Genomic DNA, 25921 nt, shown 5'->3' on the forward strand with positions numbered 1-25921 from the left:
ACTCAATGAAAAGTACAGGAGTTATGGGAAATACGCAAACACATTCAAATTCCTGGCAATATTATATCAAAGTCTCTACTTTGTAGGTTGTACTCACTTTGTGAAATACTGTCACCTAATAATAGCAAATAGCTATTACACAACCACAGCTTTAGAGCTAGAATGGGCCTTACAGTAATTTAGTACACCCATTCTCACCCAGACCAAGGCTTAGTGAAATCATATAACTTTCTCCAGGTCACTCATATAAGGCATAAGAGCTGAGATTTGAACCCAGGTCATCGGACTCCAAAACCAGCACTCTTTTGACTTATAAGATTACACAATAATGTTGATCAGGTATAGTAAACATCTTGTTAAGTTATGAGATACATATTAAGTTTAAATCTCCAATTATAAAATATTCTCAGTCCATGTGTTGAAAATAAAAATAGAGCCTAAATGGCAGAATATAGTGAAGCTCTTCCAAACAGATATAGAAAACAGATCAGATGAAATCCTGATCAGAAAATTCAAGAAAAAAAAATCATAGTGAATCATTTTTCCTGCCAGTGTTGGCAAAGAGAGGAAGGCAGAGAGATCTGTAGAAACCAGGAGCAAAGAGGGTCTAGCAAGGAATCACCACACAGAGTATTTCAGCAGAAGGAGAGATTGCATAAGGACAGGAAGATCCAACTCAGAGGGGCCAACATTCATGTAGGGTACAAGAACAGGTACCAAACTGGCAGCTCTGTTGCTCCCCACCCAGTACCAGATCACAGATCCAGGGCACAGTGAGGAAGAGACGTGCACCTAGGGGTAGAATTCAAGGGTGAGGTATCACAGGGTCTAGGCAGGAACCAAGTTCAGAAACAATCAGCAGTTATGTTCCTCTCCCCTCCCTCACAACTCTGCCACGGCCTCCCCCCACCCCCAAGACAGAGCAGGGTCTCAGTTCCAACTTTTAGCTCAGTCTGAAGCCTACAGAAGAATAACCAAGACACAACTGCCAAACCAAAGGGCAGCCTACAATTATGTCACTCTAAACTAGCAGAGTTTTCTAGCTGGCTGAGCATGGATGAGCCAAGCAGCAGTTTACAGAAACTTCAAAATGTGCAAGTTTATAAGACTATTGCTCAGATCCAAACCTAGGTCAGAAACTTGCTGAACTCAGAGAGGAAGGCAGGATTCAGACTTTGCCTTGGGACCTCAGACCACTTTGGGAACACTGAAAGCTTGCAGGTTCTCAGCTTGAGCTGTCCTTAAGAGCCTGGAAAAACAAAACATTCCAGAACTAGTGGCAGGACTAGCCTTGACATTCCTTCCAAAAGTGTTCAGAGCCTGGTCCTAACAAACCTGAAGTCAGGAAGTAAGCTGGAAAGACAAGCAAACAAACAAAAAAAACCCCACTGTAAAAAGCTATTGTAGTGACAAAGATGCTCAAGACACAAACCCAGAAGAGAATGGCTCCAAAACATCTACAAAGGCTCAATGCAAAACACAAGTTGGGCACAAATTCAACCAGAATTCCTGCAAGAGATGATCAAGATCTTTTTTTTTTAGGGTTTAAAATTATTTTTAAAACCTAAGAATGTTGTTGTAATGATGTTCAGTCATTCAGTCATTTCCTACTTTTCATGACGCCATGGACCATAGCACACCAGGCTCTTTTCTCCTCCACTACCTCTTAAAGTCTATCCAAGTTCACATTCATTGTTTCCATGATACTATTTATATCTATTTTATTCTCTGCCATTGCTTTTTCCTTATGCCTTCAATCTTTCCCATCATCAGGATCTTTTCCGATGAGTCCCATCTCCTCATTTTGTGGCCAAATTATTTAAGCTTCAGCTTCAGTATCTGATGGCCTGAATTGATTTCTTTAAGGATGGACTGATCTGATCTCCCTGTCCAAGGGATGCTCAAAAATCTTTTCCAGCACAATTCAAAAGCATCTGATTCTGGGGCACTCAGCTTTCTCACAGCCATACATTGCTACTGGAAAAACCACAGCTTAGACTATACAGACCTTTATCGGCAAGGTGATGTCTCTGCTTTTTAGTATGCTGTCCAGATTTACTATAGTTTTCCTTCCGAGGAATGTCTTTTAATTTCATGGCTACAGTTGCCTTCTGCAGTGATCTTTGAGCCCAAGAATATAAAATCTGACAGTGCTTTCATTTCTTCTCTCTCTATTTGCCAGGAAATGATGGCACCAGTTGTTAAGATCTTTGGTTTTTTTTTTTTATGTTAAGCTTCAATCCAGCTCTTCTTCATTTTCTGCCATCAGAATGGTATCATCTGCATATCTGAGACTGTCGATATTTGTCTTGGAAATGTTTTCATCCAGCCTGGCATTTCTCATGATGTACTCTGTGTATAAGTTAAACAAATAAAGTGACAATATACAGCTTTGGTATATTCCTTTTCCAATCTTTTTTTTTTATATTAATTTATTTTCAGTTTTCAAAATTCACTTCCAAACGCTTTTGAGTTTTAAATTTTTCTCCCCCTCCCTCCCCAAGATGACATGCAATCTGATATAGGCTATACATATACATTCCTATTAAACATATTTTCACATTAGTCATGTAGTAAGGAAGAATTAGAACCAATGAGGAACCACAAGAAAGAGGAAACAGAAGAAAACAGAAGGAAAAAAAAAGAGCAAACAGTATACTTAGGTCTGCATTCAAACTCCATAGTTCTCTCTCTGGATATGGATAGTATTTTCCATCATGAGACTTTTGGAGATGACTTAGATCTCTGCACTGCTGAGAAGGGCTAAGTCTATCAAAGTTAGTCATCACACAACATAGCTGTTACTGTGTACAACATTCTCCTGGTTCTGCTCACTTCACTCAGCATCAGTCCATATAAGTCTTTCCAGGTTTTTCTGAAGTCCACCTGCTCATCATTTCTTATAGCACAATAGTACTCCATTACATTCATATACCACAACTTGTTCAGCCATTCCCCAATTGATGGGCATCCCCTCAATTTCCAATTCTTTGCCACCACAGAAAGAGCTGCTATAAATGTTTTTGTACATGTGTGTTCTTTTCCTATTTTTATGATCTCTTTGAGATACAGCCCTAGAAGTGCTATTGCTGGGTCAAAGGGTATGCACATTTTTACAGCCCTTTGGACATAGTTTCAAATTGCTCTCCAAAATGGTTGGATCATTTCACAACTCCTCCTTTTCCAATCTTAAACCAATCAGTTGTTCATGTTCCATCCTAACAGTTTCTTCATGGCTTGCATAAAGGTTCCCAAGGAGAGAAGTAAGATCTGGTACTTCCTTCATTTTGAGGACTTGCCACCTTTTGTTGTGATCCATATAGTCTAAAGCTTTGGTGTAGTCAATGAAACAGAAGTAGATGTTTTTTTGGAACTTTGCTTTCTCCAGAATCCACTGAATGTTGGCAATTTGGTCTCCATTTCCCCTGTGTCTTTGAAAACCAGTCTGCACTTCTGGTAATTCTTAGTTCACATGTTGCTGAAGCCTAGCTGGCAGAATCTCAAGCACAACCTTGCTTAAGGAATGAGTTCAATTGTTCAGGAATTTAAACATTCCATGGCACTGCCCTTCTTTAGGATTGGGACATAAACTGATACTTTCCAATCCAGTGACCACTGTTGAGTTTTCCAAATTTGCTGGCATATTGAGTGCAGCAGTTTAACAGCATCATCTTTTGGGGTTTTAAATAGTTCACCTAGAGTTCCATCAATTCCACCAGCCTTACTGTTAGCAATGCCTCCTAAGGCCCACCTGACTTTATTCTCTAAGATGTCTTGCTCTAGATCAGTAACCACACCATCCTACTTATCTGTGATGTTAAGATCTTTCTTGTACAGTTTATTTCTTTGTGCTGCTCATTTAAGAAAACCTTCTTATCTCTCCTTGCTATTCTCTGGAATTCTGTATTCAGTTGGGTATATCTTTCCCTTTTCCCTTCCTTCTTTCCTCATATTTGTAAAGTCTCATTAGTAAATCATTTTGCTTTCTTGCTCTTTTTTTTTTATATTTTTTGTTGGTGCCTCTTGAACAATATTGCGAACTTGGTCCATAGTTCTTCAGGCACTCTACCAGATTTAATTCCTTAAGTCTATTCATTCATCACCTCTACTTCATATTCATAAGGGATGACAAAAAGTGATCCACTGGAGAAGGAAATGGCAAACCATTCCAGTATCTTTGACAAGAAAACCCCATAGAGAGTATTACAATGATAAAAGAGATGAAACTGGAAGATGAGCCCTCAGGTCGGAAGGTGTTTGATATACTACTCCGGAAAACAGGAGGACAGCTACAAGCAGCTCCAGAAAGAATGAAGCAGCTGGGCCAAAGCCAAAAGGAAGCTCAGCTGCTGATGCATCTAGTGACAAAGTCAACAAAAGGGTGAGAAAAGTAGTAGTGGGGCATAATCTCAAAAAACCACAGAATATCTGTTTGAATCCAAGGCAAATTGTTCAACATCACAGTAATAAAAGTCTATGCTCCAACCACAAACGTCAAAGAGGCCAAAGTTGAATCACTTCTATGAAGACCTACGACATCTAGAAATAACAACAAAAAAGACATCACAGTCATCATAGGGGACTGGAATGCTTAAGTAGAAAATCAAATGATAATTGGAATAAGCGGCAAGTTTGGCCTTGAAATACAAAATGTTTTTTGTTTTGTTTTAGTTTTTGGAGGCAACTGGAGATAAGTGACTTGCCCAGGTTCAAAGAGCTAGTGTCTGAGGCTAGATTTGAACTAAGGTCCTCACTGCATCATCTAGCTGCCCCAACAAAATGAAGCAGGGTACAGACTAATAGTTTTGTTAAGATAACTTATTGTTCACAACAAACACTCTTTTTCAACAACTCAAAAGGCAACTCTACACACGGACATCACCAGATGCTCAATACTGAAATCAGATTGAACATATACTTTTGGCATCAAAGTGGAGAAGCTCTATACAATCAGCTAAAATAAAACCTGGAGTGGACCATAGCTCAGATCATGAGTTTCTCACTGCAAAATTCATACTTAAATTGAAAGCAGAGAAAACCATCAGGCCATATAGGTAGGAGTAAGAATGTTAGAGGAAAAAAACTGCTAAGTAAGTGAGAGTGAAGAAAAAATTGGAAAGGGAATTAGCTTGGCAGAAGAGGTACAAAACCTTGCCCAAGAAAAATAAAATTCCCTGAAAATTAGAATAGCTCACACAGAAGCCAGTAACTCCATGAAAAAAACCAGATATAGTAAAACAAAATCAAAAGAAAAAAACAGAAGAAAATTTAAGGTACCTTATGGCAAATACAACTGACCCAGAAAACAGATTGAAAAGATATAATTTAAGAGTCATTGAACTACCTGAACACAAGTCAGTCAATAAATATTTATTAAGTAGTTACTATGTGCCTAGCACTGTACTAGGTGCTAGATTTACAAATAAAAACAAGTTTAGCCCTTGTCCTCAAGGTGCTTACAATCTAAAGGAAGCTGAAAAGTGGGGTAGAGGTGTTTAATCAAGAGGGGAAGTGGGTACTAATGAGATGTGTACCAGATAGATTCAATCTTGCAGGATAATGAGATTTCCCAATAATGAGTTTCCTGAGGAAAGAAGGCATGCTGGAGAAGTCCAAAGAAGTACAAATGCAGTGTGGCTGGGATTCATGACCCTGACCAAAAAAAGGGCCTAGACATCATATTTCAAGAAATCATAAAAGAAAACTACTTCAGAACCACAGGGCAAAGTGGAAACAGAAAGAATCCACTGGTCACCTTCTGAATGAAACCCCAAAATGAAAACTCCCAGGAGTTTTCTAGCCAAAATCTAGAACTTCCAGGTTAAAGAAAAAATATTGCAAGCAGACAGAAAGAATTTAAGCGCCAAGGAGCCTCAGTCAGGATAACACAAGATTTAGGAGCTTCCACTATATAGGAATAGAGAGCTTAGCATAAGACATTCAAGAAGGCAAAAGATAAAGGCCAATAATAGCAAACCAAGAACAACTTACCTACTAAAACTGAGTAAAATCCTACAGGGGGAAAAAAATGGACCTTTAAAATGAAATAAAGGGTTTCCAAGCATTCCTGATGAAAAGAACCAGAGCTGTAGAAACTCAGATGAACAAATCCAGGAATATTAAGAGAAACATAAAAAGATAAACTGAGCAAACAATCTTATAGAATTAAATAAGGGTAAACTACTTACATACTAATAGGGGGAGATGATATGTGCCCTCTCTGGACCTTAATCATCATCAGGGGTCATAAAGAGTCTAATGTTAAGATAGAAGGCTTGGAGAGGAAGGTGCTATTATTATCTCCATTTTACAAATGAGGAAACTGAGGCACAAAGAAGTTAACTGATTTGCCCAGTTGGCTAGAAAGTAGCTGAAGCTGCATCTAAATTCAGGTTTTCCTGACTCCAAGTCTAATACTATCCACTGTACCACCTACTGGCCTTTGAAGAAGGAGAAAAGGAAATAAGAATGAGGACAGATTGGGGGATAAGTCCCAGTCAAAACAAATTTTTTCCCTTTTTTTCTCAATTAAGTGAATGGAAGAGAGAAGGAGAGAAGGTAGATTTTCACTAACTGAAAAAATTTTTTTAATAAAAATAAAAATACTTAACCTGTATAGTCAATGTTAGGGCCAGCTATGATACCAAACTAGATTTCATGAATAATTTAAAATTCTCCCTACCCTATACCAGAAGGTGCAGTTTGAACAAAATGGAGATAACTTTTAGACTACCACATTCTAACAAATATCTTCATGCTGCATTGAAATGGAAAAAAATGCTAGATTTGGGGTCAGAAGACCTGAGTCGAAATCCTGCTTGTGCCACTTACTACCTGTGTGATGTCTGACAGATTGCCTAACATGTCTATCCCAGTTTCTTCAAATGCAAAATGAAGATAATTATATAATTATTTAGGAGGCAATTTTTTAAAAATTTAAAACAAGCATTAATGTTTTTAACACCCAAAGCCACTAAAAAAAAATCTAAGAGAAAAAAGTTAAATCAACATAGTTTTGTGACCTATGAAGATTCAATTTGAAAAGAAAAAATCTAAAGTTCTACTTAGATCAAAAAAATCCAAATAATTACAAATCAACTCTCATTCATTTCTTGCACTGTTTATTTCCTATTTGGTTAAAAATCTGTCTTGTCCACAAAGTTTAATACTGTAAAAACTAAACAATGATAAAAGAAATATAAAAACAATTCAAGTTTAACCTCATACCCCAAAAACTGGCAAAGAAGATAAAAGATGGAAATCATCAATAGCATGTGAAGAAAAGAGTTGTGGAAAGACAAGCACAGCAATATATTTTTGATGGAATTCTGAACTAGTTCAATCATTGTAGACAGTAATTTGAAATTTTGCAAAGAAAATGACTAAAAGGTCCAAACCATGTGATACAGAAATTCCACTTCTAGGAACATTTATTTTATTTTACCTAGCATTTACACAGCACTATTAAGATTTGCAAACTTTACAAATACATTATTATCTCATTTTATCCCTATTACAACCTTGAAGGCAGGTGTTATCATTCCCATTTTATGGAAGAGCAAATCGAGGCAGACAGAGATAGTAATTTGCCCAAGGTCACACACTTCTTAAATGTCTGAGGCTAGATTAATTTAGATCTCTTCTGACACTAGTTCCAGGTCTCTTTATCTACTGTGCTAACTAGCTACATATTCTTCAAGAAAACCAAAGATAAAAAAAATAGTCCCATATAAGCAAAATATTTATAGCAGAACTTTTTGTAGTAGCAAAAACCTGGAAACAAAGTAGACACTCACTAACTGGAAACATCTAAAGAAAATGTGGTGCATGAATAGAAGCAGAAAAACAATATAAACAACAACATAATTAGGACAACAAAATGTGGAAACTGAATGCAGAGTGATTATAGATCATAACACAGAAATAAAATTTGCAACAAAGAAGAAATGTGAGAATGCATCTCACTGCTGTTTTTGCAGGGATGAGGGACTATGAATGTCAAAAACTCCAAGTGTCAGACTTTTTTGCAATATTGGTTAGTTTTGTTGAATTGTTTTTTTTTCCTTTCTCTTTGTTATTATTTGTATAAAAGGTGGCTGGGGGTGGAGGAAGCATTGTAAAAGGCAGGTCCTGTAAAAACAAATAATAATTTTTTAAAAACCCAAACCTCACTACTGTGCAGAGTTAAAAAAAAAAGACAAAAAATGTAGATGTAAAGGAGGCTAGGAAAAAAGGAAGCATCAGTACAGAGGCTATGGATACTCAACTGCTACAGAGTCTTTATCCAGCAGACTTTGCTTCCACCACTACTTATCATAGGACTGCATCAAAATCTCTACCAGCTGTCTACTTCCAGCTGGACCACTAGATGCACAAGGATCAAGACCTGGCCAGGCCCCAGCATTTATTTACTAGCTATGTCACCATAATCTCAGCTTCCTCATACGTAAAATGAGAGTTATATTATAGATCCTTTACAGCTTTTTACATTATAGGAATGTCAAGAGGCAGGCAATGAGGTGACTGACTGAATCCCAAACATACCTTAAAACTGGGCTTCAACGATGCAGGACCTCAAAACTGGTGCTCCTTTGGTAACGTTATTTCTTTTTTTTTTTTGGTAAATAGTATTTTATTTTTTCCCAATCACATGTAAAGATAGTTTTCAACATTAATTTTTATGAGATTTTGAGCTCAAATATTTTCTCCCTCCCTTTCTTTCCTCCCCAAGAGGGCAAGCAACCTGATATAGGTTATACATGCGCAATCATGAGAACATATTTTCACATTAGTCATGTTGTGGAAGATGAAACAAAAGGGAAAAGCCACCCAAAAAAAGTGAAAATAATTGCTTCTGTCTGCATTCAGACTCCACAGTTCTTTCTCTGAATGTGGCTAGCATTTTCCAACACGAGTCTTTTGGAAATGTCTTGGATCATTGTATTTCTAAGAGCTAAGTCAATCATACTTGATCACTGCACAGCGTTACTGTTACTGTATACAATGGGTAACATTTATTTCTATGAAGCTTTTCAGGATGTGTGAATAAACACACTAGAGAGCACAGAACTTGGAAGGAAGAAATACCTAGCTCTAAGACTCTGACCACATCGCTTAACGTCTACTAATCAACATCTCTGAGCCTGTTTCCTTCTCTGTAAAATGTTACTAATGACAGCATCTTACTTACAGTCAACATTTATTGTGAGGATCAAATAAGAACAAAGTTTCTTGAAGGAAGGAGCTGTTTCATTTTTGTTCTTTATCCCTAGCCCAGTGTCTGGCACTGAGAAGGAGTTTCATAAATGCTTGTCCACTACTAACGTACACAAAGTGCTTGGCAAACTTTAAAACGCTATGTAAATGTCAGGGACACACATACATCGTCTTTCATTCCATCCCTCACTGTCCTCATCTGTCCTTCACACAACACCGGGACCCTTCTCAGGTTCAATCTCTGGGTTGACGCCTAGGTTGTCCCAGACTCCCCAAGTCCTCTCTCCTGAGCTGTCGCCGGGGCCAGTGGCCAGAATGGGTTTGGGTGGGTCTGAAGCCTCGTCCCCATCCCTGCCCTGCCCCCCTCGCAGCCACGGCGCCGGGCCGGGCTCGAACCAGGGCTCCGAGTAGGCCGGAACCCGTGCAGCTGGGAGCCGGCCTCCTCAGGGCCCTCTCGGGGGTCGCCAACGTCTCACCTTCAGCGTCTGCGGAGGAAACAAAGGTAAAGTCCCCGTTAGTAGGTGAATAGAGCTGGGGCGGACCCGGAGGCGGCTGCATCTCCTCGCCCCGCGGAGGTGGCCACCGCAGCGGCGGCGGCGGCTGGGCCCAGGATCGGAGGCGGAGGCGGTGTGTGTGGCGCCGACCCTCGGACGCTTAAACTCGTCCAGGCCCCTCCACTCAAACGGCGGCGGCTTCTCGACCCCTCGAGCTGCGGTCAAGGAGGGCGGGGAAAGCGGGCAGGAGGCTGACAACGCGCTCGAGAAGAGCGGGGCCCAAACCCCGACCCGGGCCCTGCCCGTGGCGAGCGCCCAAACCCCACGACGCCGGCGTCCTGACAGGACCATAACACTGACAGGCGTCCTCCCATTGGTTGTTTGTAATGCGGCGGCCGATTGGCTGCCTCGAGGGGGGATACCGATTGGCTGTTCTAATTGTTGCTTCAGGAAGTTCTCCCCAGGGCTGGGCGAGGAAGTTTACTTCTGATTGGTGGAGACGCTGGGCTTCCCATCTTACTATTTCCAGCTTTTCTGTTCTTTTTTCTTTCCTTTGTTAATCTGGTGCATTCTTTCTTTTGGAGAGTCCTTTTTCCTTCGTTCTCTTCCTCTCCCATGTTCCATCCAATTTCATTCTGTCCTCTCCAATCTTTCACTACTGAGAACCTGTAATGAATTGGGCTGTTGTGGGAGCGTGGATCTTCTTAAAAGTGACAATGTGTTACAGAAGGAAGCAACTTAGAAATCCTTCTTTTACCCATCAGTCAATCAACATGCATTTATTAATCGACTGCAGAATACCTTGTAGGCACTAAGCGGGCTCTGGAGATAAAAAGTCAAAAACAAAAATACTCTGATCTCAAGGAGCTATCTACATATGAAACTCATATCCCCCAAAAGTTAATTTACATTACATTGCATAAGATCTTAGAATCTAGTCAACAAACATTATTAAGCTCCTGTTATGTGTCAAGCATTGTATCGAACTCAGGAAATTTTTATAAAAAAGTCACAAACAGTCTCTTCACGGAGCTTACAATCTAATGGGAGAGACAAGATCCAAACTATGATGTATAAACAGGATACATGCAGGACAAATCTGCATCTCAGGTCTGGGATCAGATCTCAAATCTGGAATCTCAGAGGAAAGACGCTAGCTAGCATTAAGGGAGCACAGGAACCAGGCTTATTTTGCGAGGTAAGATTTTAGGTGAAATGTGAAGGAAGCCTGGAGGTGGAGTAAGGAGAAAATTTCAGGTGTGGGGACATCCAGTGAAAAGCTTTAGAGTAGGGAGATGAAGTGCCTATGGTGAGGAATGGCAAATGAGCTGTATCTTAGAAGATACATTACATTAATTTATGTAGGATCTTAGAGCTGGAAAGGAGCCCAGGGGCCATATAGTTCTACCCTCTCATTTTACAGAGGTGGAAACACTAGTCCAGAGAGGTTAATTCACTGGCCCAAGGTCAAACAAGAAGGTGGCAAGGTGGGATTTGAACTCCAGGGCTATTGTCTGTGGGAGGGTGCCTTCTACAAAATGTAGTTAGTGGATGAGGTTGATGGGGTGCTCAGGGAGGACTAGTATTTTTGGTATGAGGGCTGTCAAATTTTTTTCAGAGCCGCTCATCTGCCTTTAGTGTCCACCTGCCAACCAGCTCTCACCTGTGGTTCCAAAAGAAATTGAAGCATGCACAGCAGCCATACCCCCATAAAACAATCTTAGCAGATTGGCTAAACCAAGTTGAGAGTGAGTAAGTTATGGACAGGGTGAGTTGGAGGAGTGTCTACCCCAAGTATGCAAAGAATAGGTAGATATGAACATTTTTGTTTTGATAGGCTATGCAGGTTGTAGAAGCAGGCATTGTGGAGCACTTAAAGCTTCGTCAGACACCTAAGATGCCAAGGTCATCCACTGCATCACCAGAGTCATTGCCAATCATTTTGACTTTTGACTTGCCACTGGACTCTGATGACTCTGGAAGAGAGAGAGAGGCTGACAACTTCACTCAACTCTGCCTCACTTAAATCAAATTTATTCGGGAGTCAAAAGGCATCACCCATACCATTTTACTATTTCATTATTTTATTATTTTTCTATTAAATTATTTTGCCATTTTATTATTTATTATTTTACTACATTACTATTTTACTTTCTTGCTATTTTACCTACCTCAAAGTCCTGTGGTAATGGCTAATGATGAAGCAGCAGGTGCAGACACACTTCGAGCTATAGTCACAACTCTGCACATGCTCAGGGCAGGCTATAGGGTCATCTTCTCACTGGGCTTCTCAATAGCCCCCTGGGTATCTGAACAGCCTTCTTAAGGACCACACTGGTCACCTCCTGGTGTGAGGAAGGGGCTAGAAATTGTCTGGTTCACCTAACCTTGGCATGCTTACTGAGGCAGGTAGGGAATTTACCCTGTGGCCAAAACACAAAAACACGTACAAAAACTTTTATAAAGATGATTCTACTCATCATTGGTACATGCAAGATGGCACACTTACAGACAACAAGAAATCCAGTAGACCTGAAAGATAAACAGTTCTTCTTGCTAAAGAACTCAGCACACATTAGCAGCTCTGAATGAAACAAGGCTGGTAAATGAAGGCCAGCTTACTGAGATTGAACTAGATACACGTTTTTCTGGAGTGGCTGCAGTGATGGGGAACACCTTGAAGCTGGCATAGATTTTATAATCAAATCTAATTTAGCCAAAGAGCTTGCAGACCTCTCAAAAGGAGTGAATGACTGGCTTATGACAATGTGATTGCCACTTACAGGAATCACATCACCTTCAGTGCATATGCTTCCACTATGATGAACCCTGATAAGATCAAAGAAAAATTTTATGAAGACCTGGAGATTTTCATCATCACTGTGCTAAAAGAGGATAAGCCCATGATTCGGGGTGACTTTAACACCAGAGTAGGCACAGACTGTCGGACGTGGCAGGGAGTCCTTGGGAGAATAGAATCAGAAACAGCAACAGCAATGCTGATTTAGTATTGAAGACTTGTGCATCTCATGACCTTCACTTTGGCAAAACTGTTTTCCTTTTATTTAGAAGCAATAAAACTTCATGGATGCACCCTTGCAGCAAACATTGGCATTTAATAGACTATGTCATTGTAAGGTGAAGAGATAGACAAGATGTGAGAGTGACAAAGGCAAGGTGTGGTGCAGAGTGTTGGACCAAACATAGACTTATCCTCTCCAAGCTAAACATTCACATTCAACAAGAACAGTGACTCCAAGTCATGATAACTATTAGAAGACTCAACATCAATAATTTAGAACACTTCTCCATGCGTGAACAGTTTGTTACTGACTTGGAGAGAAAGCTGAGCCAACACACTGTTGGTAACAGTGGAACAGAAAAGGAGAGGGCAGCTTTCAAAGATTTGGTGTACAGCATTGCATTTACTCATTTGGGTCAGAACACTTGTGAACATCAGGATTGGTTTAATGAAAATGACGGGGAAATTCAGAAGCTACTAAATGAAAAATAAGAATTCTACAGGGTCTAAAAAGGCAATATTTAACTCCATCAAAAGTAAAGTGCAGACAAAACTTAGAGAGAGGCAGGATTCTTGGATCAGTAAGAAGACAGATGAAATTCAGTTTTATGCTGATGGTAACAATGCAAATTATTTTTACAATGCTCTGACGGCTATTTATAGGCCAAAGACTTTTGGTGCATCTCAACTACTCAGTGCTGATGGAGCCAGACTGATCAGTGGTAAGGAAATGAATGATCCTGGAGAGATGTGCTAAATACTTCCATAGTATTCTCAATAGACCATCATTAATCAATACTGAAGCCACTGACCATTTACCTCAGGTTGAAGTCAATCCCTCTCTAGCTGAATTTGTAATTGAAGATGAGGTTTTGAATGCCATTAGCCCCTTTGGCGTGGCAAAGCATCTGGTGTTGCCCATCTATATAAAGGAAAAGGAAATAAGTTGTCCTGTGGGGAGGATGTCTCTTTCTTACTCCTTGCCAGGAAGATTCTTGTCAGAGTTCTCCTTAATAGGCTGATCCTTCACCTGAAAGATGGTCATCTACCAGAGAACCAATGTTGCTTCAGAAAGGGCTGAGAAATGGTTGCCATGGTGTTTGTTGCTTGACAACTCCAGGAGAAATGCCAGGAGCAAAACAAAGGTCTATACACAATGTTTGTAAATCTGACCAAGACCTTTGATACTTTTAGTCATGAGGGCCTATAGAAGATCAAGACAAAATTTGGTTGCCCAGAGAAGTTCATCAGTATTGTATACCAGTTTCATGATGACATGCTTGCATGGGTTCTGGTTAATGAACAATACTTTCAAGTTTTCCCAGTTATCAGTGGAGTGAAGCAGGGCTATGTGCTTGTTCTCAAACTTTTTAGCATAACGTCTTCAACAATGTTGTCAGATGCCTTCAGTGAGGACAAAAAAATTACATCAAGGTCAACCACCACACTGATGGTAAGTTATTTAACTTGAGAAGGCTACAAGCCAAGACTAAAGTGAAGGGAAAGTTGGTGTGTGACTTTTTGTTTGCAGATGATTGTGCATTCAATTCAGCCTCTGAGGCCAAGATGCAACAAAGTATAGATCAGTTCTGTGCTACTTGTGCTAATTGGGGCTTGAGAATTAACACCAAGAAAACAGAGGTCTCCACCAACCAGCATTGCACCATCCACATGTGGAATTATCAGTTACAGCAAATGGAGAAATTCTGAATGCTGTGTATAAGTTCACTTACCTTGGCAGTATATTTCCTAGGAATGGATACAAAAGATGATGAGGTTGACACACACACATTGTCAGAGTTAGTTTAGTGTTTGGATGGCTCTGAAAGAATGTGTGGGAGAGAAGACGTGTTAGGCTGCTTACAAAACTGAAGATCTACAGAGCCATTGCACTGACCTCATTGTATGCCTGTGAAACCTGGACAGTCTTCCAGTGCCATGCCAGGAAACTGAATTGCTTCTCTTTGAATTGTCTTAGGAAGGTTCTGAAGACTAACCGGCAAGATAAGGTATCAGACACTGATGTTTTCTCTTGAGCTGAACTGCCGAGCGTTCAAACTCAGCTACGGAGAGTACAACTCCCATGGGCTGGCCACATTGTTCAAATGCCAAATATGCTTGCCTAAAAGACTTTTTTACAGAGAACTCATACAAGGCAAGTGCTCATGTGGAGATCAGAAGAATCAGTACAAGGATACTTTCCAGGTCTCTCTGAAGAACTTTGGTATGTATTGTGAGACATGAGAGACATTGGCACAATACTGTCCAGCATGGCACATCAAAGAAGGAACTGTACTCTTTGAGCAAAGCAGAATATCAGTAGCTCAAAGACTCATGAGATATGTGAAGTTAGAGACATCTCCAACCCAAATGTTCAAACAAACTACTTGTGCCCAACCTGTGGTAGAGCCTTCAAGCTCCTGGGCAGGTCTTTTAACTTAGTGATGAAATGGATAGAGTTCTGGGTCTGAAGTCAGACTCATCTTCCTGAGTTCAAATCTGGCTTCATACATTTACTAGCAAAAGAACTTCCAGGAGCTATGTCACCCTTCCCCAACCCCCTTTACCACATGTGTTCTCTAAACTTGAGCCCCTTTGTGAGAGAGTATACCCCCCACCACCACCCTGGTTTTGTGGGGAATGTTGTACCAGTTGTACTTAGTATAGCACCTTAGAAAATACCTGTTTCTAAAAGCTAATTAGGTATGGCTAACTAATTGATATCAATTGATAATAGCTAATACTTACATAGCACTTACTATGTGCCAGGTACTGTGCTAAACACTTTATAATTACCTTATTCTCATAACAACCCCAGGAGATGCTATTATTATAATACCTATTTTACAGATGAAGAAACTGAGGCAATCAGAAGTTAAGTGACTTGCCCAAGGTCACACAGCTGGTAGGTATCTGAGGTTGGATTTGAATTCAGGTCTTCCTAACTCTAAGCCTGGCACTCTATTCACTGTGCCATTCAAGGAAACCCATTTGTGGGGTACTCATGAATTAGAATACTAGAAAAAAACCACCTTGATCCACTTCCAAGGGGAGAATCTGCAAATCTGAATACAAGTTGGGAGAATGAGGCCCAGAGCATGTGATAATAATGCCTTTTGTCTTTAAATTATAGTAATTTTCCAATCCTTCTTACTTATCATGAATCACTCCTTGTGATAAAGAAAAATAAGACAAAACATCCTATGACAGAGACCATATTAGATGTCAGTGATGATGTGTCCTATTGATTCTCCTCCTGTCTGCTGGAAGGAAGGAGATATGTTTCATTATCTCTATCTGGTCTTCAATGGGTATTTTGTTACTCAGAGTTCAACTTCCTTCTAGTGATCTGTTTGTTTACATTATTGTAGTCACTATGTACATTGTTTTAATAAAACAATTAATTTTAAAATTAACTTTTGAATCCAAAGTCTAGTTATTCTTTAAGACACCTAAAATTGTTCCCACCTTGTCCCGTAAAGATTTCTCACTTTATTCTTCCTTTTATGAATTCCTATAGAATTTGTGATCTATATGTCATTTAGCAAAAAACTATATTATTTAGTTAAATGTTTAGATTAATTTAAAAAATGTAACTGTTTAAATAGTCTTTCTTCAGAAATAGATTAAAACATGTTGACAACAAGATATATTTTATACTTAAGTTCTAGTATAGTTTCCTATGCATGGTAGGTGCTCAAATTTATATTGATAGCTTAAAAATCCAAGTCAATTTAAAAGACAGTTTCTAATCAGCTACTATATACAAGGCCCAGTTCTAGGTAGTAAGTATACAAAGATGAAAAACAAAAAACAATGCAATCTTTAACTTCATGGTGCTTATAGTCTAAATGATAAGGATGGAAAGGGGATAGAACATGTAAAGAAAAGAACATGTAAAGGTAGAACATGATAAGGGCAAAGGACAAATCCAGTAAAGTGCTTTAAAAATTATGAAAGAAGAGGGCCAGAAGTTATAACTCCATAGGGGAAGAAGTGCCTAACAAACCTTCTTAGAGATTTCTGAGGGGATTATGAAAACTTAAGAAATGAGAGGCAGACCCAGACTTTTCTTTAAGAAAATAAAGGAAAAGACAAAAGGAATTTGTAGTGAAGAGGATGAGGAGATAGAAAAGAGTCTTCCCTAAAATTTTGAGCAGAGAATAAAAGCAAAACTCTTTGTCTAATAAAGAAGGGGGGAAATGTATAGCCAATACTGAGATGATAAAGGTTTAGAAGTTATTTTTGATTTCTTACTTGAATTATAGAAAAAGAGGAAATAGGGAATGGGAAAATTAACTATACACTAAAATAAAGCTAAATACTTCCATCTATGATCCAAGTCAATTACTGATAAAATTGTAGAAATTAATGAAGACATACATCATGCCAATTATTTGAAAAAAATTCTGATCATCAAGGTGAAGAGTCTTCGATTAAAGTCCTACTCTTATACTTTATTGTGGCATGGACAATACTCTTGGTTCCTAAAGGATATGATAATGGAATAGAGGCTCTAATAGATCCTACTAATCAATCAGTACGCATTTATTAAATGCTATTTATGAGCCAGACACTGTGCTAGGTGCTGAGGATATCAAGACAAAAATGTAAGTCTCTGACCTCCAAAAGCTTTTCTTTCTTCAGGGAAAACAATAAATACATAAGTAAGTATAGCACTCCTCTGAACTACTTCCTAACTTATGCTCACATGTTGGGTCCCTCAGGGGATGATTACTAGAGGTTCAAGATGATTACCTGACATGCAAAACATGCACTCCTAAAATATTAACTCATGAGCCCCTACTGGTATGTTTATTGTTTATAGTCAGCCAGTTGACATAATTAGATCAAAGCAAAATAATTTAGGAAAATGATATAGCTTAAGCAACAGAAACATTATCCGCACAAATCTGGCATGCTCTCTCCCGCAATCACACACAGCCTCTGTGGGAAGAGTGTGCACACACAAAGAGTATACTGGTAGGGAAATACATACAGTACACATGTAGCCAAGGCAATTAATTCATGCCTCTGATGCTGCCAGGCCACAATGTCTTCTCTCTTCTCATAGAGTCCTGACACTGGTTTCCCACTAAGCACAGCATCTTTGCTGGGCACATTATTCATCTAGACTCACTTGACCTACTCCTCTCTGCAGCTCTATTCCTGACTTCCAGGGCTAACTATCTCCTATAGCATCTCTTAAAACCTTATTGTCTCTGTTACCTGCCCTTTATAGCCTATAATTTCATCAAGTTGGCAAAAGGAAATCAATTGATTCCTCTCAACTACATAAGTAAATAATAATACTAATACTAATCATAATGTACTTATGTAGCTTATTATTGTAATATAATTGTATTTACATAATATTTTTGTTTACTTACATAGTTTGGGATGTTGGGGAATGCTTGACCAATTGATTTCCCCCAGTTTACTTAGTGAAAAGTATATGCAAATTATGTGCAAAGGAAAGAGAAGTTATGAGCAATTGGGGAAACACTAGCAGCTGAAAGAGTAGAAAATGCCTCATTTAGGAAGGGTAGCTGAACTTTGAAGGAAGGTAGGGATTCTAAGAAGATTGTTGTTTGTCCTTCATTCTTGAAGAGGATCATGACATCAGGAAGGTGATGCCATGACATGTAAGTGAATTAGATTTAAGATAGGGAGAGCTGTGCAAAATCACCAGCCTCATTTTCTCCATCTGGGTCCAGTGGCAAGATATAGATCAGGATGACTGGAGATGGCCCTGGATGCAGGGGGATATATATACAAATGAATGAAAAGATATTTATTAACTTCTTATTACTATAGGTGCCATACATAGAGAAGATGTGCATAGAGAAGGAGTTTACATTCTTAAGAGGATCCCTATCAGATCCCTTAAGCATCTTACATTCCAACAGGAGGAAAGTCTACATATGTATACTTTGTGGTGGCCAAGGAAAGATATTTTAATAAGGGAAATCATCTGGAAGGACAATAGAACATTAAGAAGATATGAGAAGCCAGTATATTCCAGACATAGGGAATAGTGGTTGTTCAGTCATTTCAGTTGTGTCTGACTCTTTGTGGCCCCATTTGGGGTTGTCAAAATATTTGGAAGATACTCTGTTTCCCAGAGCTAAGGCCCAGCAAGCATACTGTGTACTGAGCTTGGGATAAGAATAATCCTTTATGCTAAGGATGATATCACCCTCTGGCAAAGTGTATTGCTTGGATCAGCTCCAGGTGTTCACTAAGGAATTGAGCTCCTCTTATTTCCCAGGGCCGTCCAATCCCTGTTCCTTGTCACTGATAGCTAGTGCACTCCTGTTCCTGTTACAAAATTCTGATTCTATGCCCCATAGGGTGGCCATGACTCCCAAGACTTGAGACAATGAGTGTTCCCACTGGATCCAAGAACACCTGTATTGTCCCAAGACCTTGACAACTATCTCAACATCTAAGAATGATTGTGTTGTGGGCCAACTCCTTTCATGTGGTGCCAGCCTTAGCAGCCTTAAGCCCTCCTTTTTTTCAGGGGGAGTTCAATTTGCAAATGTCACTTTCCTCACTCCGAAATTAATTAAACTTCTGTTTCTGTCCTGACTCTCCTTCTCTCGTCTGTTTGTTTGGCTGTGACCACCCACAGGTTAGAGCCTGTTCCAGTTCAGTTGACAGGGTTGTCTTGGCAAAGATAATGGAGTGGTTTGCTGTTTCCTTCTCTAGTTCATTTTACAGATGAGGAAACTGAGATAAACAGGGTTAAGTGACTTGCCCAGGGCCACACAGCTAGTAAGAGTCTGAGGCCTAATTTGAACTCAGGAAGATGAGTCTTCTTGACTCTAGGCCCAGCATTCTGTCCACTGTGCCTCTAGAGGTTAGAGCAGGACAAATAGATCTTGGAATCATCATTAAACAGATTATAGTTCAATCCATGAGAACTTACTGAGATCAAGTGAAATAGTATTTTAGAAAAAAAGAGAAAAGGGGCCAGGAAAGAGTCCTATGGAACACCCATATATATAGTGGCCATGATTTGAATGAAGAGCCAGTGAAAGGAACTGATTGAAGAGTAGTCAGGTAGTAGAGAGGACAGCATGTTTTTAGCCCATGATTCTTTTTTTTATTAATTTATTTTGATTTATCAACAATTACTTCTATAAGCTTTTGAGTTTTAAATTTTTCCCCCCTCTCTCCCCAAGACGGCATGTGATCTGATATAGACTATACATATACATTCCTATTAAACATATTTTCCCATTAGTCATGTTGTAAGGAAGAATTAGAACCAATAGAAGAAACCACCAGAAAGAGGAAACAAAACAAAACAGAAGATAAAAAAGAACAAATAGTATGCTTCGATCTGCATTCAAACTCCATAGTTCTTTCTTTGAATGTGGGTATCATTTTCCATCATGAGACTTTTGGAGATGTCTTAGATCCTTGCGTTTCTGAGAAGGGTTAAGTCTATCAAAGTTAGTCATCACACAACGTGGCTGTTACTGTGTACAACGTTCTCTTGGTTCTGCTTACTTCACTCAGTATCAGTCCATACAAGTCTTTCCAGGTTTTTCTAAAGTCTGCTTGCTCATTGTTTCTTACAGCACACTAGTATTCCATTACATTCATATAACACAACTTGTTCAGCCATCCCCCAATTGATGGGCATCCCCTCAATTTCCAATTCTTGGCCACCACAAGAAGAGCTGCTATAAATATTTTTGTACATGTGGGTCCTTTTCCCATTTGTGTGATCTCTTTGGGATACAACCCTAGAAGTGGTATTGCTGGGTCAAAGGGTATGCACATTTTTATAGGCCTTTGGGCATAGTTCCAAATTGCACTCCAAAATGGTTGGATCATTTCACAACTCTACCAACGATGCATTAGTGTTCCAACTTTCCCACATCTTCTCCAACATTTATCATTTTCCTGTTCTGTAATGTTAGCCAAACTGATAGGTGTAATGTGGTACCTCAGAGTTGTTTTGATTTGCATTTCTCTAATCAATAGTGATTTAGGGCATTTTTTCATATGACTATAGATGGCTTTAATTTCTTCATCTGAGAACTGCCTGTTCATATCCTTTGACCATTTATCAATTGGGGAATGACTTATATTCTTATCCATAATTCTTATTTCTCGAATTTGCTTCATGTTTGGCGTCTACAAATATACAGTTTGTTGGTCTTTAAGGATGGCCAAAAATATTGTCTCTAATTTGCCTGACTTTTTTTTTTCAATAAAGACATTTGTTTTATTTGATAACATTGGATTTTTATGGCACTAGGACACAGGCTCCACCAACACCCTTAATTTTTTCCTCTGCTCTTCTGCTGAAGAACTTTGCCTTCAAAATGACTGGCTGCTTGGGGAGTTTTCCTTCTCCAAGGACTTTGTAGAACCCCAACTGCCCATCAAGGAAAGGGGCAAGCCCCTCCTTGTTTTTGGCAGCATTAATCCTCGTCTGCTCACTGACCAGTGTCCACAGCTTATCGAGGTTGACAATTGGGCAGTAGCTTTGGTTCTTCCTCAAATGGTATTCCTTGTACCCACTTTCCTGAAGTAAGCTGGATGACATTTGTTAAAGCTGATTGGGTGATGGTACAGCCCTACTGCATGGCCATGGCCAGGCCTCCAGGGTGCTTCTGGTGCCTGCCAATGCATCAGTGGCTGGGGCTGATGTGTCTCAGAGCTTCCTTGTCTTCCTTAGTTGGGAAGGCATATCATAAGCCACCACAAAAGAGCCTGCCTGACTTTCAGGTTTGAAATATGGAGACCTCTCTCCTTAATATATGTTCTTTAAAATTAGTGTCCTGTGGAAATATATTTTTAACCAAGAGATAAACCCAGTGGATTTCAGAACAATGAAAAGCATCTCAAGGCATTTATGAAAATGGAAAGAAAGCTGAGAGGGTAGAACTGACACATTCCAAAAATGAGTAAAAAAAAAATTTCCTTTTTTGTATCACTGCTTTTATTTCTTAAATCAGAACCATATATTACTACTTATTTTTATCATCCTTCCTCATATGTGTCTTTGCACTGAAGTCCCCTGTAAGAGAAACTGAGGAGGATGGATCCTCCCCAGCCCCCTAACTGCCTCATGACCTGACATAAAGATAAATTGGAGTTACCAAAGCATGGCCGGGATCAAGGAGACTGAAACATTAAGTAACAAACTAAACAAACTATGTTAAAGGGAAACCAATTTATCGCAAGGAACATTTTTTCTTGAGAAAAGCGTGTAATTGTCCAAGGAATTGATCACTTCTTGGACAATCACACAACAAACAGGTATTTGGAGCTTTGATGAAGCTCTAACCTTTGTTAGAATGTGTGCATGCACTGGACCTGAGTACTCACCAGGGAGACATACACAAAACAAAATATCAAGATTGTTTCCCCCTGGTTTACATAGATATAAAAGGAGCCATTTGGAAGGGGATTTTTGGAGTACTTTGATGTCAGAGATAGGGACGCTGAATCTCTGTTGGCCAGAAGCGGACCACGTTTCTGTTGAGTGGGAGCAGGATGCTGCCCCATTGCTTCCCTGACCAGACCCCTTGGCTGTCTTTTCAGTCTCCCCAGTGTAGTAGGTATGAGCTCGCCTGGTCAATGAGTGTGTATCCTTTCTTTTCTTATTCCCCCTTTTCTTTATTTTGATTATTACTTATTATATTGAATGTTTTTCTCATCTTTGTGTGTGTGCGTGTTTTGCTTTAATCATTATTAATCATTGTAAAATAAATGTGATTGTTTGTTAAGATTACACTGAGTACGTGTCATTATATCTTGAGATCTGAACCTAAATGGAAACTGTGCAGTAAGTAATCCTTTTGATTACATCCCCAAGTATCAAAATGTATGTCGAATTGGCCAGGGAGTTCTTATCAAATTAGTCATAGTCCTTCTTTACCTCCTCTTCCTCAGCAATTGAGATTTAAACCTAAACTGCAATTATCATCATTGTAGTCTTCTTGGTTAGGTTCATTATGGGCACTGCAAGGCAAGGTGACCAATCAGGTGTTCCATAAAATCCTGTTGTTGGGTTTTTTTTAATTTTATTTTCTGAGTGGCAGGTAAGTGGACAGAGCACTGGCCCTGAAGTCAGGAAGACCTGAGTTCAAATTTGCCCTCAAGATTTATTCTAGCTATGTGACCCTGGACAAGTGACTTAACCTCTGTCTCATTTCCTCAATGGTTAAATGGGGATAATAACAGCACCAACCTCTAAGGGTGTTGTGAAGATCTAGTGAGAGAATATTTGCAAAGCAGTTAGCACAATGCTTGGCCCATAGTAAGTGCTGAATGAATGCTTGCTCCCTTCCTCTTCCCATTCCCCTTGGAGAAGGCAAGAAGAATTTATTAAGTACTTTCTGTGTGCTAGGCATCAGCTGCTAAGTGCTAGAGATACTAATGCAAACAAAGAGAAAGGCAGTTCCTGCCCTCAAGGAATTTATTACCTTCTAATAGAGGCATAGTAAAAGGATACTGGAAAGTAAAGGGTGAAGGAGGGAGAGATGGGGTACCTGCATTCAGCCATTCCGATAAAATCTGTAGAGTCAGAAGCATAAACAAAGTGAGAATGAAAAGCATAGCCAGCATCACGGAGGGATTTTGCAAGTTGAGAAGACCCTAGGTAAAGAGGGAAGTTCCAGGATCAGATGGAAGCTGAGTTATGGTAATAATAATTATTATTATAGCTAATATTTACACAATGCCTGCTATAAAACAGGCACTGTGCTAAGCACTTTACAATTATTCTTATTTGATCTTCACAACAACTGTGGGAAGTAGGTGCTGTTATTATCCACATTTTACAGAAAACTGAGGTTATATGACTTGCCCAGGGTCACACCGTGAGTAAATGTCTAAGGCTGAATTTGAACTCAGATCTTTCTAACTCCAGCATTGACACTTTATGTCCTGTGCTAGTTAGCGGCCCCTTCTAGAATCAGAAGCATAGCTGGGGAAAACCAACACCTTTTTGCTTCTCCAAGAAGAACCGATGGGTCATTCTTACATTTAGTTGCAATTTCTCTTTGTCTTCTGGTTTCAATTCTTGTTCAATAATTCGATTTTTAAAATATTTATTAAGCACCTACAATGTGCAAGGTACTGTACTAGGCACTGGGGATAGATTGTTGTTTGTCCTTCATTTTGGAAGAGGACCCTAACATCAGGGAGATGATGCCATGACTTACGAGTGAACTGGATTTAAGAGAGGGAGGGCTATGCAAGGTCACTAGTCTCACTTTCTCCTCCAAAGCCATCTGGGTCCAGGGGCAAGATATAGATCAAGATGATTGGAGATGGCCCTGGATGCAGAGGGAGACCTTGCCCTTTTTAAGCGAAGATCTTTCCCAGGTCTCAGTTTTTCTGAGGCAGAGAACAATCAGTGATTAAGGTTAGGTAAGAAATGAGATGATCATGTGGTTTTGGATATTTTGGTTTTTGATTTGCTTAATTATGTCAATTTTTCCCCTTAATGCTGAACTATTCTTGCATCCCTGGTATAAATCTCACGTGATTGTATGAATGATTTCTTAGAAAAATCACTGTACTGTTTGATAGGATTTTGTTTAAAAATTTCAAGTCAATACTCATTAATGATATTGGCTTATAATTTTCTCTCTGTGTTTTAACTTTCCTTGGTTTAGGTATTAGGACTGTATTTGTTTCACAAAAAGATTCTGGTAGGATTCTTTCTTTTTTCAATGTTTGAGAATAATTTGTGAGGTCTGGATACTAATACTTTCAAAGTATGATAAAAATTCTCCTGTGAATCCATCAGGAAAAAGGTTTTTTTTTCCTTTGGTAGTTCCTTTACAGATGATCTATTTCCTTTTCTGAGACTGAGTTATTTAAGATCTCTATCTGGTCTTCTGATAGTTTGGGCATTTTATATTTTTGAAGGTATCCCTCTATTTCTTTTGTGTTCTCAGTTTTGTAAGTATATAACTATGCAGATTATGTTCTGATTATTCTTTTTATTTCTTCTGGCTTTGCTGTGATTTCACCTTGCTCATTTGCTATTTTATTGATTTGATTTTCTGCTTTCTTCTTTTTAATCCAGTCAGCTAAGAGTTTGCAATTACATTAGTCATTTCAAAAACAATGTTTGGTTTTATTTATAATTTCTATTTTTTGTTTCCAATTTAACTGTTTCCCCTTTAATTTTTAATATCTTCTCTTTTGTTTATTTCATTTTGGGTTTGTTTATTTGTTGATTTTCTAATTTTTATTCACTTCATTAATCTTTTCTTTTTCTATTTTATTCATGTGTGATTGTGAGAATAAATTTTCCCCAGAGGACTGCTTTAGCTACATCCCAGAAATTTTGGAATGTTGTTTCATCTATCATTTTCTTTTACATAGTTATTAATTGTATCTGTGATTTGTTCTTTGACTTACTCGTTATTTAAGATTTCATTGTCTCCATTTAGGTCTGTATCTTTTGTTCATGGTCTTGAAACAATGTATCTTTTTATTGCACTATGGTCTGTATGGGATGTATTGATTTTCTGTCTTTTCACATTTGTCTTCAATATTTCTGTGCCTAGTAGGTAGTCAATCTGTATGATTGGTAAGGATACTAAGTACCACCCATGTTTCTGGAGTATCAAGAAAGTGTTAAAATTAATCATCTGAAATAGGAAACAGAAGTACAAAGCTTCCAAGTAATGATTCAATAGTAATGGGTGATAGGCTACCATTAAGTCAGGTCAACTAATTCCTCAGTAATTAGTGACAAAGGAGTGGTTTACAGAGCTTATTTTTATAACAAAAAGAGGACTAAAAAATTACAGTAATCTTAGGAAACTTATTTTGAACATAATTCAATTGGATAAGACCGGGCATCTGACTAGTTTGCTTCTCTCAGGCTTTCTTAACCCAAATTCATACTGTTGGCAACATTTAGCTGTCAACGAGATTACCGGGGCAGCTAGGTGGCGCAGTGGATAGAACGCTAGCCCTGGAGTCAGGAGGACCTGAGTTCAAATCCTAGCTCAGACACCTAACACTCAGTAGCTGTGTGACTCTGGGAAAGTCGCTTAACCCCAAATGCCCTCACCAAAAACCAAAAAATAAAAAATAGGAACAGCAAGGAAGTCAATGTCACTGGATGGAAGAGTACTTGTCAAGGAGTAAGGTAGACGAAAACTGGAGAGGAAGGAGTAGACCAGGTTATAGAGGG

The 25921-nt window shown here is 39.1% G+C and overlaps 1 protein-coding gene and 1 pseudogene across 2 annotated transcripts in view; both read right to left on the bottom strand.

Moving 5' to 3' along the window:
* Positions 1-10069, bottom strand: part of YIPF4 (Yip1 domain family member 4) — a 35693-nt gene extending 25624 nt beyond the window's left edge. The window contains exon 1 of one of the 2 annotated variants that reach the window (XM_020972368.2): positions 9693-10069. In XM_020972368.2, coding sequence (XP_020828027.1) covers positions 9693-9774 — 82 coding nt within the window. In that variant the 5' untranslated portion in view covers positions 9775-10069. The remainder of the gene's footprint in view (positions 1-9692) is intronic. The other variant, XM_078149777.1, reaches the window with a different exon arrangement.
* Positions 10070-20998: 10929 nt separating this feature from the next.
* Positions 20999-21445, bottom strand: LOC110198188 (large ribosomal subunit protein uL15 pseudogene; annotated as a pseudogene).
* Positions 21446-25921: the final 4476 nt, after the last annotated feature.

The sequence above is a fragment of the Phascolarctos cinereus genome, unplaced genomic scaffold (assembly GCF_003287225.1).
Source record: "Phascolarctos cinereus isolate Bilbo 61053 unplaced genomic scaffold, phaCin_HiC Scaffold_2;HRSCAF=192, whole genome shotgun sequence".
Lineage (NCBI taxonomy): Eukaryota > Metazoa > Chordata > Mammalia > Diprotodontia > Phascolarctidae > Phascolarctos > Phascolarctos cinereus.